The following is a 14,796-nucleotide window of genomic DNA, read 5'->3' as shown; positions in this document are numbered from 1 at the left end:
TGAAATGAGGTCCGTTGTCACTCCATAGGAGCCGACAAATGCCGAATCGAGGAAAGAACCCCTTTAGGAGAACTTTTGCTGTCGTGAGAGCTGCATTATCCTTCGTAGCATATGCCTCCACCCATTTACTGAAGGCGCAAACTAATACTAAGACACATTTAAGATTGTTACAACGCTCAAACTGAATGTAATCCATGTGCAGGACCTCAAAAGGTGCAGTTGGTGTCGCAAACCCTCCTACTGGAGTTCACGTTACCTTTCCAGGATTATACTGGAGACAGACCAGACAAGACTGGACTATCTGTTTAGCAGTGCCGGCAATATCAGGATGATCCCAAACTTGCATGAGTTGTTTTGCCATTGAGTACGCACCAACATGTGCTGGCCCATGTGCCATGTAAATCAAAGGGTTTAAGTATGCTGTGGGTAACTTCCATTTGATCATATCTTTATTCCTTCAGCAGCCCTCATCATCCAGTGTTCCCTCCTTAGACCATTGGTCTAGTTCGTCAGCAGAGGCAGATTGTTGCATGTCCAGCACTTCCTGCCTGGCATCATGCCAACATTCAGCTTGTGACTTCACCACATACATAGATGTGGTACTTTGCTGCATTGCAGTCTCACGGGCTGTGTGATCCGCAAAGGCGTTACCTGCTCCTATTTTATCAGTCACTTTCTTGTGTGCACTACACTTAACAATTACCACTTTATTAGGATAGGTTAGGGCAGTAAGAAGATTATGCACTAATTTTCCATGAACTATCTGTGTCCCATGTGAGGTGAGGAAGCCCCTTTCTTTCCATAAGCGACCGAAATTGTGTGCCACTCCGAAAGCGTACTGGCTGTCAGTAAACATTTTGACAAGTAAGTCTGTACTAAGCTCACAAGCTCTCGTCAGTGCATCAGTTCGGCCGCTTGGGCCAACTTCTGTGGGATGCTAGCTCTCTCAACTACTGTCTGAAGTGTCCTAACAGCATAGGTAGCAGATGTAGTCCCATCGGATAATTTTAAACATGAGCCATCAACCCATTACTCCCCATCAACACTAGAAAGAGGTGTATCTTGTAGGTCAACACGACCCTTTGTTTGCTCCTCAGTGAGAAATATACAATCATGTGACTCTTGTGACTGTGGCTGAGTAGCTGGAAATGGCAACAATGTGGCAGGGTTTAGTGTCAGGCATCTTTTTAACGTGATATGGGGGGCCAAAAGTGTCAATTCATATCCTGTCAAACGAGCACTAGCAAAATGTTGCGTCGGTTTGATTTAGCAAAGCCTCAACTGAACGGGGTACTAACACAAGCAGTTTGTGTGACAAAACTATTCCCTCACTCTGACGTATAGATACAGCCGTTGCTGCCACCGCTCGGAAACATCCAGGCAGCGCGTGAGCGACTGGGTTAAGGACAGCTTAGAAATATGCACAAGGACGTTGTTTATTGCCGTGTGTCTGTTAAAACTGAGAGAGCACAACCTTCCTTTTCGTGGACATAGAGTGTGAAAGCTTTAGTATAGTCTGGAGTACCTAATACTGGTGCAGATCAAAGGGCTTGGCATAACTGTTGGAAGGCATTCTGGCACTCTGCAGTCCATGGGAGGGGCATCGGAGTGTCTTTAGTCATAAGGGCCAACAAAGGTTTAATAATGTGCGAAAAACTGGGGATCCATTGCCTACAAAAAGAAGTAAGGCCAATCCGTGCATGGACATCCTTCTGAGTACGAGGCCCAGGAGTATCTAAAACAGTCTGAATGCGGTCTGGTGTGAGTGCACGTCGCTCCTTAGACAGGAGGTGACCTAAATAGGTAACCTGCTGTCTACAATATTGCAATTTCTTTCTAGAGACTTTGTGATTATGTGATGCAAGAAATGATAACAGTAACAATGTACCTTCTTCACATTGCTCAGGAGTGTCAGCAGCTAACAAAATATCATCAACATACTGAATGAGGGCCACCCCTTTTGGTACAGGAAAGGAATCAAGTTGGCTTTTCAAAGCCTGACTGTAAATACTGGGACTTTCTGTATAGCCCTGTGGAGCTCTACAGAACCGAAGGATCCATTTTTTGTGTGTAAATCTAAATAGATAGCAGCTTTCAGGGTGAATAGGCATTGAGAAAAATGTGTTCTTTAGGTCGATCACCGAAAATGTAGTGGCAGTGGGAGGGACCATAGTGAGAAGGGTTGTGATATCAGAAACTACCAGATATTGGGGCACTACAATTTTATTAACCTCCCGTAAATCAATAATGAATCTGTAAATTTTAGTATCAGTGTCTTTTCAAAATAGGAAGGATAGGACTATTGCAAGTATTGTAGAGGACTTCTTCAGCTACCCCCACTTTAATAAAATCCTGAACAATACCTGCTAGTGCTTCTTCACCTTCTCGGGATATTTTGTATTGGAGCAGACAAGGCAATGAAACACCGTCTCTTACTTGAATGTGCACAGGTGGAATAACCATTTGACCCACGCCAGTATCTGATGTGGCTCACAGAGTACAAGGCAGGGACGCCAAAGCGGCATCCTCATTGTTAAGACAGGACCTCTCAACCATTGGATAATTATCATTCAAAATAGCACGCACACCTTCCGGAGAACAACGTATTGTAGCACGAAATTATTAAAGCATATCGATACCCACAATGTAGTCCGGCATATAAGGGGAAAGCAAAAATGGACATGCTACAGTGAATTTGTCAAGTCCGAATTCAAGTGGCTGGGGAAAGCGGGCTAGGTGTAAGTGTTCCATCAAATCCAATCGATGTTCTCATTGTGCCGGACAGGGGAGCCCTAGGAACCAATCTTTCAGACAGAGCACTACGGGTAGCCCGTGTCAACAAGAAACCGATCAGTAGATCCCAAGACATTAGCGTCAACATAAGGACCCATTTGATCTACTGGCAACTCAACCGGTCCCTTACCCCATCCTAGGCATCCCTATGCGTAATCGGAATCTGCAAGTGCATCAGCAGAATAATCAGACATTTGGTATTGATTTAGTCTATCAAAAGTATTTAGAGTAATTTGGTCCTTGTTCAACTGCCTCAAACCTGGGACGAGCTCCTGTCCCCTGAATTCCCTGGGCATCCTCTCATACTTCCCCTTCCCCGCTGGTACTGCTGACTTCGCAAAAGAGGGCGCTCAGAACGTCAATGCCCAGTCTCTTTACAATAAGCACACTGATCAGGGTCAAATTTTCTCGAGGGAGAGGGGGCACTCCAGGCCATATACTTCAGCCAACACAACTTTGGTCTTTAACTCTTTAACCTTCTTATACTCCCTGCCTTTCGCTTCCTGTTCCGGTCGCTGATAATATTGGGCCATAGCAAAAAGGGAAACTGGGTAAGACGTGATCCAAGAACTCTCACTAGCCTTTAAGCGACTAGCTATTTCCGGTAACACGTTAGCAACAAATTTGTCGACAAACAAATGCTTACCCGCATCATCGGCCAATGACTGGCCACTAAAATCATGCAATGTCTCCTCAAATCTTGAAAAGAAATCAGAAACTAAATCATCCTTTTTCGGTTTACAGGACGCTAACGTAGTCCAATCTATTTTCTTAGGGGTATGAGAGTCTTCAACTTAGTCACAATAGCTTTAGGAAGGTCTATTATCTCCTTCTGAGGTTTCTGCGCAGGCTCCCTTTCCACATCTATTTCTTCTAAATGTTCCCAGGTATCACCATATGCCACATTATCATCTATTTTACGTATTGTTCTCCACATATCAGGGGCAAAATAAGCCCAAAGAACATATCAAAATCTGGCAAGGTCATAGTGCAGGAGACGACGGCTCCTTCCACCTCCAAATAGAAGGCGGCGGGATTTTTCCTAGGGTCTGGCAAAGCAGCTTTAGGAGCCATAACATCTGCTCTACTCCAAGGTGTGTAAACCCAATTATATATAAAATATCCCTTTGTATCATCTGAAGTTTTATCATCATTTGTTCCCGCACCCTTCGGAGGAACATACAGGGGTGCAGCTTCACGCATTGGTTTCATAGAAATTTCACTACTACTGGGTTCTTAATCATCCACTGGAGCATCTACTTTCTGTGCTTGGGATTGAACTGTTTTTACAACTTTATTTTTTCTAGCTAATTTTAGATCCTTTCGTAAACGCTAGGTGTAATTTTTTAATTTAACCACTAGTCTAATCAGGTCAGGTAGGTTCGAAAAAAGGAAAGTCCCATCTACTAACTGTTTATAATCAGTACTTATATCATCTGGCTCTGTTTCATTAGAAATATGCCGCCAACCATATAATACCTCCCAAGAAATATTTTCTACACAATAAAATTGATCCAAATCTTTCCACTGTTGAACCATAGCTACGAGGATCGGTGCAGTGGTAGTCCGGCGAGCTTCCTCTCTAGCAGCAGTTTTTAATGTATCTTTTTCTGCTCTAGACAAAGTAGAGCGAGTGTGCCCAACTTGCTTGTCTTTATCTTTATGCTCTGAAGAATACTCCTTGTCAGAAGCCTCATCCTCCGGGGCACTTGGAGCGGGGAATTTATACGTGGGTGGGTGTCGTTCTAATAGGATGCAATCATCCTGAGTTGTATTAAGTAGTGGATAGATAGGGCGCCTAATAGTATACTGGACATTTATTGCTAATCGACGTTCTCTATCTTGTCTATTCGTTCCTTCATTTCTTTGTCTTTTAATTCCACCGCTTTTTGATATATCGTTTTCCGCTGCTCTTTCTCTGCTATAGCTTCCGCTCTATCTCGCACTTCTTTATCCCACATACGTACACAAACATATCCGGTCTACTCTTTATTTTAAATAAACACTGCTCTACATATTGAACCTTTTTAGAATCGAATGACTCATTCACTGGCCATTGTAAATCAGACTTTCTTTGTGTATTTGTTCCACTATGAACCGTACATCATGGGGCAAATACCATATTTGATATACATTTCTCTATTAGGGGTCCCTTCAGGAGGAGCCGGCTGACTTTGCTCCAAAATATTTTTGGTACCACAAGAGCAGCAACACCACTTACGGAGTTTGCTGAGAACTGGCATGTTTTCACAAGTATATGTAAAAAATATTACCACTCCAAACAAATATTCCAAAAGGAGAAAAATCTCCACATTACCTGCCTTAAGTCTTTGCAAATAATGAATACTAAAACTAAACCAAAAAAAACAAACCAAGCAAATCAAGAATGCTGCTTCAGCGACCTTACCAAACAGAAGTCTCCAACTCCCACCTGCTGATCTCTGGTCGACCTAATGGTCACTGAAGAATACGCCAAAGAAAAGTCCCAGTCGAGACCGGCCATCACCCAGAGGGTCAAATTGGGAAAACCGGAAAAGTCAAGTCGGCCTGCAAAGACAAGGTTCTTCTCATGCAGTGCGCATCCTCAGTAATATTTCGATCCTCCATCGAGACCACTCCTTCGGATGAGGCCCCACGTGTCGGGCACCACCTGTGGAAATGTACCCAAAAGTGAGCACACTGTTGCAGGGTCACCCTCTCGCCCACGGGTCCAAAGACTAACAAAAAGAGATCGGCACTGGAGTTGAAATATAACAAGTTTATTAATCACTCATGAGTGGGACCACGTCCACACAACACTCAAGTGGTGCAGGAGGTAGTACACTGAACTCACAAACCATCGTTCTTATATACTGGTTTTCTGCAATGTTAACATGTGGACGGAAATGGAAAGAACAAGTTTAGAAATAGCCCTCAGCAAACAAGGGCAGATGGATGACTGCGTGGTCAGCAAATTGGGAGGGGGGAGCAGGAATGCTTTTGGCAGCAGAAATCAGTCAGATAACATATGAGAACAGGTGTACTGGCAGCTGCAAACCCTCAGCACGTACATTGCTTAGCCATGTCAGGAGGTCAACTAAAATAGATGACCCAAGCAGAGTGAAAAAGCGAACAGCAGGGGACGAAAAAATTACGAAGGAAACTAAATGGACACCACAGCCAAAATGGCTGTTGCTTATGCCAATGAAAACATTACACGTTTCCACACTAGCTCTTGACAGCTGAGGCAGGCGCTATGCTTATTATGCGTGACTGCATTTCAGTGCAGTGATGCGTATCACCACACTGAAATGCGTTAGTCTAATGCCCAATGCATGGTACTTGGCAGGGCTGGTTGAGGTCTGACTCCCAACAACGCTCCCACCTTCCCCAACAGTGCCACCATTCTCAGCTTTGACCAGTGGGCTTTTAATTTGGTGGGCCCGGTGGTCTAAAGGAGCTTAACACGTTTTTCTCAAGCTTGTTCTGGTAAACGCTCTCGTCAGGGCCCAGCGGCCATCTTGTTTATCTGCCACTGCCGAACGCACTCCAGCCTGCGTGTCGGTTGCAGGATGAATTTCTCTCCCGAAGACAATCCGGTGGGGTCAGACGGTTCCTCACAACTTCCACTGCCCAGTACTGCTTGCCACACCCGGAAAGACAACAGGGAAGGGGAGGTCTTCATCGGCATGAGGCTAAGCACTTCATGCCATCTTGATTCAGCGTCAAGCATGCCCCACCCCCACAACATCATAATTTTCCATTTATGCTGCATACATACTTGTAACCAACAGGCATGGTGATAATAGATACTAAGTTTGAGGTAAGTCGACAAAATATATAAACTAAAGGCAACAATATTTATTGGCTTGCCTGGCTTTCTTATTCGCACATATCAATGCGCCCAGCAGAGTATAGCTGGAACTCGTGTGATATGTAGGTTATGTCAGTGTCTGAGTGCCCATGTTCATGCTGTGGTCCCAGTCTTTTAAGAGTTTAAAGAACAGGATATCAGTATTAAGTACAAAAAAACTGTACCATATAGTTTATAAAATGAGGTCCCTATTTTGAGCCACATTGGCTCACTGCACTGATCTGTCTAGTAAAAGCTGACTGCCAGACAGGTCTGTACCATTAGGCACAAGGCTCCGGTTATAGACACCCTCAAGTTAAATTCAAGCTGTCTGTTCAAAATTTCTTACCCACTCCAAACACAAATATTGGAGGGCAGAAGTATTCATAGACTCAATCTGCATCAGTTTCAGACTGCAAACCTACTTTCGGAAGACATGGAATAAAGTCCCTTTAAAGTTCAGATGTCAAAACTTGCCTTGTAGGGCAAGTAATGAGGGACCAAACTGTGAAATGTTGTGCTCAGCAGTGAAGTGGGAAAAGGGTGCAAGGTAAGGCCTAAAGTCAAGCCATGATAATGGGAACTGCACAGACTTGGGAGGGCCGCTATGTACCAAGCAAATCCTATTTTGATAGTGGGGTAAGCCAGATAAACTCAGAAATGGCAGCACATGGAGAAAAAGGAGAGTACAGGTAATCAAAAAGAATCGTCCCCTTCCTGTAAAGGGTGCGTTGCTAACTCTTACCCGAGAAAAGGTTGGTAGTCAGCACAATGTTCCACACCCATTTTTCGCCTCCAATCTTGCGGTAAAAACTACTCGAGACGTAGCCAGAAATGCAGCAGGTAAGAGCATATAGCAAGATGGCTGCCGAATTAATGGCACCGTGGCGGTGAACGTTGAACATGCCCAAGAGTGCCATCATGATGATCCCTGTGGATAGAGGTTTGTTGTATTAGTGACAAGCAGGAAGACACCAAAAAGAGATAAGCAGAGGCTTGAATCAAGGGCAATACCGCTTCGAATGAACACGATACAGGAGAATAAATATACATGTTGTAGGAGAAACTCAATACATTAGGATAGGTGACAAGTATATAACAATACATAATCTGTGGGTTAACTCCTCTAGTTTGTATGGCCCTTTCTCATTACAAAGACTATTTTGTTATCTATTTGTCTAGAAAGTCAAACAAGAGGAACAGTAACGAGAGAGAGTGACAAGCTACAAGATGCACCACCTAGAATCAGAGAGAAAGTTGTAGTTAAATCAAGGGTGACACACCCACAAGAGAAAGAAACAACTTACAAGAGAACCCTGCTACAAATACATAAACCAGATGAGATGCCATAGCAAGAGGAAAGAGATCAAGCATAAAAACACCTCCCGGCGAAAGTGGGAGACACCACTCAGAGTGGAGGCAACACCAAAATAGCAAAAGGTGCATGTAGGAAAGTATGATCTGCTTTCATGGTTATCCAAACTTTTTGCTGGTGTCATTATGTTTTTCTGACTAGTCTGATTGGGATCCTGCTAATCAGGACCCCAGTCTCTGAGCTTCCTCCATAAATTGGACCTTGGTGAGTACTTAGGTACCCCCCAGATTGGCTACTGGTGTACCCTTATAAGTCCCTAGTATAAATGGTACTGAGGTGCTCAGGGAATAGGTACACCAGGGGTCTCCTATGGGCTGAAGCATGTATTATGCAACCCATAGAAGACCACTCTAATTGTGTCTACAGGCCTGCCATTGGAGCCTGTGTAAGCTGGTGCTAGCGACACTTACAACAGATATGTTTTTTTTATATCGAGGCCATTGCACTTAAAACCTATAAGTCACCCCCAAGGCAGGCCTTTCAATACTGAAGGCAGAAAGCTCGGTGTGAGGGTTCCCCTGCATGAGCAGGACACCTCTTCAATCCTCGGAGTCCATTTTCACAGGTTGTAAGTGCATCAGCCATTACAATACATAGAGTGGCCATGCATCATTACGTTATGGCTATCTCTAAACTGGCTGTAACAAACCCTGGCATGGTTGGTATCAAACATGTTGGAATCCTACCCCAACACCGTAAACGCTATTGGAAGTATGATTGCATGCACGGGGGGGCCTCCTTCGGGAAGCCCTCCGTGCTCCAGGTACGTCTTCCACACACGAGCAAGCTATGGCTGCTGCCGACCAGAGACACGATTCTGCCCTCCTACTGCTGAGCCAAGCTCAAGCAGGTTAAGATAGGACAATAGGTTTCCTGTCACAGAGAGGTGTGACCACCTCCCCGACAGGACGGAGTATTGGGCCTGGGTGGGGCGCTTGCCAGCACCACTAGACTGCTTTGAAAGGCACATTTGGTGCCCTCCTTGCATACTCCAGTTGGAACCAGTTCAGGGAGCAGTTGACTCGGTCTCTCATGGGAGACAGGACAAAGGACAGGGAAGTCTCTTCCGCACTATCCAGCCCCTACTCTGGGAGGGACCTCTGAATCGTCCCAACCCTTTCTTTAGGGTACTTAAGGGCCTACCTGTGGGTTGTTCTTTAGATTCGTCGAGGCACAAGACTCAGATCCGAAACCACTTCATCTACAACCGCTGGGCACTTTGGCCTTCGCTGGACTTCTTTGCGAACCGATACTACACCGGAAAGAATCCTGCTGCTCCTGGTCTCATCGCCCTGCCAGTCTTCTGCGTGGTCTGTGCACCATAGAGGTTCTTCACCAGGCCTGTGGACATCCAAGACACCTGAAGGAAACTCCTTTGGAGTGAAGGGGTCACTACCGTGCATCTGCAGGCACCGCAACGAAGCGGACCTGTCTGCTGGTCCTGAGCTCCCTACAGACTCCGAAAGGTTCACCAACACAGGTGGTGGTTCTGCAACTCCGAGGCCTGCACCGTCTTCACAGCAAGTTTGAAGCCATTATCCCTCGTTGGAACCGCTGGAGCAGTGCCCATTGTGCACTGCATCAACTTGCCGTTGCTAAGGCTTGTTGACTCTTCTCCAGAGATCTTCAGGCTGCAAGCAGCTCCAGCTTCATCACTGGAGAGCTGCTCAAAGTCCTCGTGCGACTCATATGCTTTCAGCTTGTGGGTCCTCTTGAGGGTCTCCTTTGGTTCTAGAGGGCTCTGCTGCATGCTTGGGGCTTGCTCTGACTTACATACTCATGGTGAGTCACTTGGGTCTTGCTAGTCCAGACACTGCACCTTTTTCGTCTGCCACGTTTGTTGCTGCTCCTGCCAGACACCGACCCCCTGGCTCTTGACATCCATGGTGGGACAGCTCGTGAACAGCTCCTGGTCTTCCACAGCGTTGCCTGGTCTGACAAGCTACAGCGCAAAGGTCACCGTCAACTCTCTTGCATGTTCCGATATCGGTGGGCATTCATCTTTCATGCCTCCTGGTTACTACTGAGTGGCAAAGACTCTGTCCCCTCTGCAGGTACCTCTCATCCAGAATCCATCCTTGGGTTCCACCGGACTCTTACAGCTTCTTCGGCAGCAGCATCTTTACTGAAATCATCCACTGTGGTCTACTGTGGTTCTAGATGTCAATTTGCACCTATGCATCCGGCTTCCCTGGTGTAGGTATCCTGGTTACTGGGTTATCTACGAGCGGGGTGACTCTTCAACCTTCCATCTTCCACAGGGTTTCTTCAGGGTCCTATGGGAAGGATTCTACTTAAAAACTGCAAACACGACTTTCCTGTTGACTTGTGTTGATCACGCGGTTCTGTTCCCACTCTGCACACGGCCTCCGTGGGGTTCCTGGGTACTTACCTTGGGTCCCCAACACTTCTACATCTTCAGTATCGACTTAGGTCGTGGTTCGTATTCCACTTTTAGTATATCTTTTAGTTTCCCCTTGGAGACTGTTTTTGCACTACTTACCTGTTCTATTGTTGAAGTATTAGGATTATAATTCTGGGGAGCAGATATTGCAATGCGTTAGTAAGTGTTTATAATAAACACATATTTTTATAACTACTCTGTGTGGTTCTTTTTCACTTAACCTACACTATATGATTAGTACTGGTAAAACAAGCTGCTTTACACTCCTTCTGGACTAAGCCCGAAGGCTGCTCTCCACAGCTACCACTTAGAGAGTTTTCCATAGTTGTCTAAAACCACTAAAAGGGTTGTCTGGATTAGTGCAGGGTGCTTCACCTAAATAAGTGTGCACCATATACAAAGCCAGCCTCCTACACTGCAGAAGACTGCTCACACCCCCCAAAAAAAATAGATAAACCAGAAGAAAAATCAGAAAGAGTAACTGATGAAACATCTCTCAGAGAGACAAACTAGAGGAGGTACCTTAGCACTAAATGCACCGTACAATGCCTATATTAATCACAACATGTGAACAACTTAAGTAAGTTATTTTAGATGTGTTCCAAATTTGAGAAAATATAAAACTTCCTAGATGGCACCAAGGAAAGCTAGTCCTATAAGGGACAAAAAGGTGAGGATTATGCTTACTTTCTTTACTGCAGAACAACAAATAACAGTCAGTATCAACAGATACTCCTCCTCCTCTGTAGCTCAGCAGTCAAATCTATCTAATTTTATTTTGCATTTTTATAGGCATATATTATACATGGATTGAATGGTTGCCCATGGGTGTATTTTTAGGTCTCGCTGAGGCAGCGCTTGCGCTGTTTGTGTTTAGTGCTGTATTCAGAATTTTGGCTTTAAAAGCTTTGTCCAATTTCAAGGAATGTCCCCATTACATGTGTTGTTACTCAAAGCCTGCGAGCACTATTTCTTTCTTCAGACCAGTGCTTTGTGGCTTACAGAGTGGAGTTGTAAACAGAGCTGCAAACCTTGCTCATATGTTGCCACATTTGCTGTGCTCTCAAAGACCAAGGTCTGGTTTGGCTGCAGCTGCCTGCTTCTCCCTCCTGCTATTGAAACGGACGGCCTGCCTCCATATGGTTGCTACCGCCTCAGTCTCAGTGCTCAACAACCATTTGTAAAGCAATAGGTCTCATATTTGCAAGAGTTTGAGCTATTGGCATTGTAAATGACAATACCTTTTATTTATATGCTTTGATAACCTCCTTCCTCTCTCTCTCCCTCCCTCTCGCTATGCAGAGACTGAGCCCCTGGCACAGCTTCGCAACATAGGCCTTCAGCAATAGGAAGAGTCTATTTACAGAGGCAGCAATGCGCCACTAGACTCAGCAGCCTGGCCCTACAAACAGGCAAACATGGACACAAAAAAAACACCATAACGAAAAATATTAATCTACAGCTCCCAGCAAACACTAGATTAGGCCTCTTGCTTGTTAAACGATTGACATATTACCAAAAGCAATTAATCCTGGTTTTGTGGAACACGGAAAGCCTTGGCTGCCCCTGCCAGAGGTCAATCCTCATACACGGCCACAACGTCAATTCTCATTCAGTCACTTATTCTTATCTCAAATTTTCCCGATCATCTTGAATAGCAAACCACTCCTCATGAAGCCGATAATTTTTTAGAGCAGAGAAACCCGTGCTCTTGAAGCTTTCATTGCTCGCTTCTAAAGAAGGGAAGGGACTCAACAGTGCCACGCATTTTACAGGGGAAAAAAAGTGCACTAGAAGCAGGAGGGAGTAGGAGGTAGCTGAAGCCCGAGAGGGAGTGAAGAGCAGCTGTTCAGAATAAACAAGCTGTGAGAGGCGGGAGGTGTTGTTGTGGGAAGGCAGGGGAGAATAAGTGAACTAGGAGCAGCTGCGAGTGCAGACCGAAAGACAAAGTAGTGCACTGAAGGAAAACATATGGCCCACAGCGAAAGGTTTATGTAGCAGTGGCAGTCTGCAGAGCGGAACAAAACTGCCCAAAGACAGGACAAATGTATACAATTGACCAACGAAAACAAAAGAATTTGCAAAGGCAGAGGAAAGAACCAATGGAAAGTGCTGGGAGCATTTAAAAACCCATGGACTGAATACCCCATGTCTTGGAGACAGCGCAAGCGCTGCCTATGCGAGACTTAATAATCCAGATAGCTGGTATGAGCAACTTACTGCACTGTTCTTGGGCTGCTTGCTTTCCTGGAACTCACTTGATTTTTGGAAGGGTTGTATTTTAATTCTTATGTATAAAAAAGTATATGTTAATCTCCACCCAAATACAGATTGTTAGCCCTTCTTTACATAGATGGACGTCTCATAATATTACCACAGAAACTGGAGAAATATGTTAAGAATAAAAACAACATATTGTATTATCAAACTAGATTTCAAGAATACTGTAGCATTAAGATACTTTAATAACCATCTCTTTGCTTGTCCAAGGGCAATTACATCTAGTCATGCACAATTATGTGCCATGTTTACTGACTAAGATAAAAAACAGTAAATTGTTAGGGCCAGAACTGCCCAAGTAGGGCATTTCCCTTCCCTGCTTAAGTCAATAATCTATTTGTATTCTCGCACATGGGTAAAAATCAAGTGCCTGCTGGGTTGCCTTAAAAAATTGGTTGAATAGTCACAACCTGCTTTTTTTTTTAAACCTATTTTCTAAACAGAACAAGGACATTTCCTACCAACGTTGGGGTCACTGCAACCAATCCACTAGTAAGCTGATGACACAGTCCTATGACAATTTGACTTCAAAGATCGCTGTTAACTTTAAGTGTATACTGCTTGATAAATTAACATTGAAAAAAGTAAGGTTATAATGTTTGGTTGAAGAGTGATAAAACACAAAGTGTGTTATCTAGAGGGTGCCAAGTTTGATTGGGTTCTTCCCTGCAAATGTTTAGGAATTTGGACTGAAGGAAGAGGAAGCTATCAATCATCTAGGACCAGTTAGACCAAAGGCTATAGCTCTAAATATCTATTTGTTCTGCTTATTCAGCAATCTATTGCTACAACTTCATCGGCATCACAATAAGTTGACATTTCACAATGCCCATATAGACAGCTACGGGCTTCCTAAAGCAATTATAAGAGAATCGATACTCTTGGAAGTTTGCGTTTTAAAGCAATAATGTGTCCTGGAACTGTGTGCCTAAAATGCACCTTAACATTCATGCACTTCACGTGGAAAGAAATTAATCCCACTTCCACTAGCCATCTTTGCTTTTCATATTTAACTACAATATTAAAGAACTTAAATTTAAAATCCATGTGATAAATGGTGTTCCAATACTACCCGTTTGAAAGGAGTTTTAGCCATGTTTACACCATTGTGGCTGCTGTTCAGCATGGCTAAAAGTTAGTAGCGTGGGGTGGGGTAGATTGGAATGGGGTGAATTGGGTTAGAGAGGAGTGGGGTAGAATAGTGGGGGGTGAATTAAGGTAGAATGGAGTGGGGTGGCTTGGGGCACATTGGGGTGGAGTGAGGTAGGCTAGAGAGGAGTAGATTAGACAGATTGTAGTGGGGCAGGTAGGGGTAGGCTAGATCGGGAATGTTGTATAAATTGGGGTGGAGTGGGATACATTGGGGTAAATGGGAGTAGGGTAAATTGGGGAAGAGTGGGGTGGTTTATAGTAGCATAAACTGGAATGGAGTGGGGGTAGATTTTGGTAGTTTGGAGTAGGGTAGTTTGAGGTGGAGTGGGATAGATTGGAGTGAGTAGGATTGAGGCCGGGGTTAGGCTGAACTGGAGTGAGGTAGATTTGAATGGTGTGTGTGTGGTGTGGTAGATCAGAGTGGAGTGGGGTAGATTGGAATGTAGTGGGAGATTGGGGTACAATGGAATGTGGTAGATTCGGGTACAGTGGAGTGGGGCAGATTGGAGCAGAGTTGGATAGATTGGTTTGGAGTTGAGATTGGAGTGGAGTGAGACTGGGGAAGAGTGGAGGGGTGTAGACTGTTGGAGTGGGGTAGATTGGAGTGGGGCAAATTAGGGTGGAGTGGAGTAGATTGGGTGGATTACATTGGGGTAGATTGGAATGAGTGGGGTAGATTGGAAAGGGATGATTGGAGTGGGGTAGATTGCAGTGGAGAAGATGGGGTAGACTTGAGTGGGGTAGATTGGAGTAGTGTAGATTTGAGGAGTGCAGTAGATTAGGTGTAATGGAATAGGGTAGATCGGATGAACTGGAGTGTGGTGAATTGGAGAGGAGTGGGGTAAATTGTGGTGCAATGGGGTAGACTGTGGTGGAGCGGGGTAGATTAGAGTGGAGAGGAGTTGGATAGACTTCAGTGGAGTTTGGGGTGGAGCAAACTGGAATGGAGTTGGGTAAACT

The 14,796-nt window shown here is 44.7% G+C and overlaps 1 protein-coding gene across 4 annotated transcripts in view; it reads right to left on the bottom strand.

The window, feature by feature from the left end:
- The window catches only part of TM9SF1 (transmembrane 9 superfamily member 1), a 478,903-nt gene that overhangs the window by 82,058 nt on the left and 382,049 nt on the right, over nucleotides 1-14,796 (bottom strand). For all 4 annotated transcript variants that reach the window (XM_085647862.1, XM_085647855.1, XM_085647847.1 and 1 more), the window contains exon 4: nucleotides 7,371-7,556. In XM_085647862.1, the coding sequence (XP_085503988.1) occupies nucleotides 7,371-7,556 (186 nt within the window). The remainder of the gene's footprint in view (nucleotides 1-7,370; nucleotides 7,557-14,796) is intronic.

This window comes from Triturus cristatus, chromosome 1_1, assembly GCF_964204655.1.
Source record: "Triturus cristatus chromosome 1_1, aTriCri1.1, whole genome shotgun sequence".
Classification (NCBI taxonomy): Eukaryota; Metazoa; Chordata; class Amphibia; order Caudata; family Salamandridae; genus Triturus; species Triturus cristatus.
This window is presented reverse-complemented; position numbering and strand designations above follow the sequence as displayed.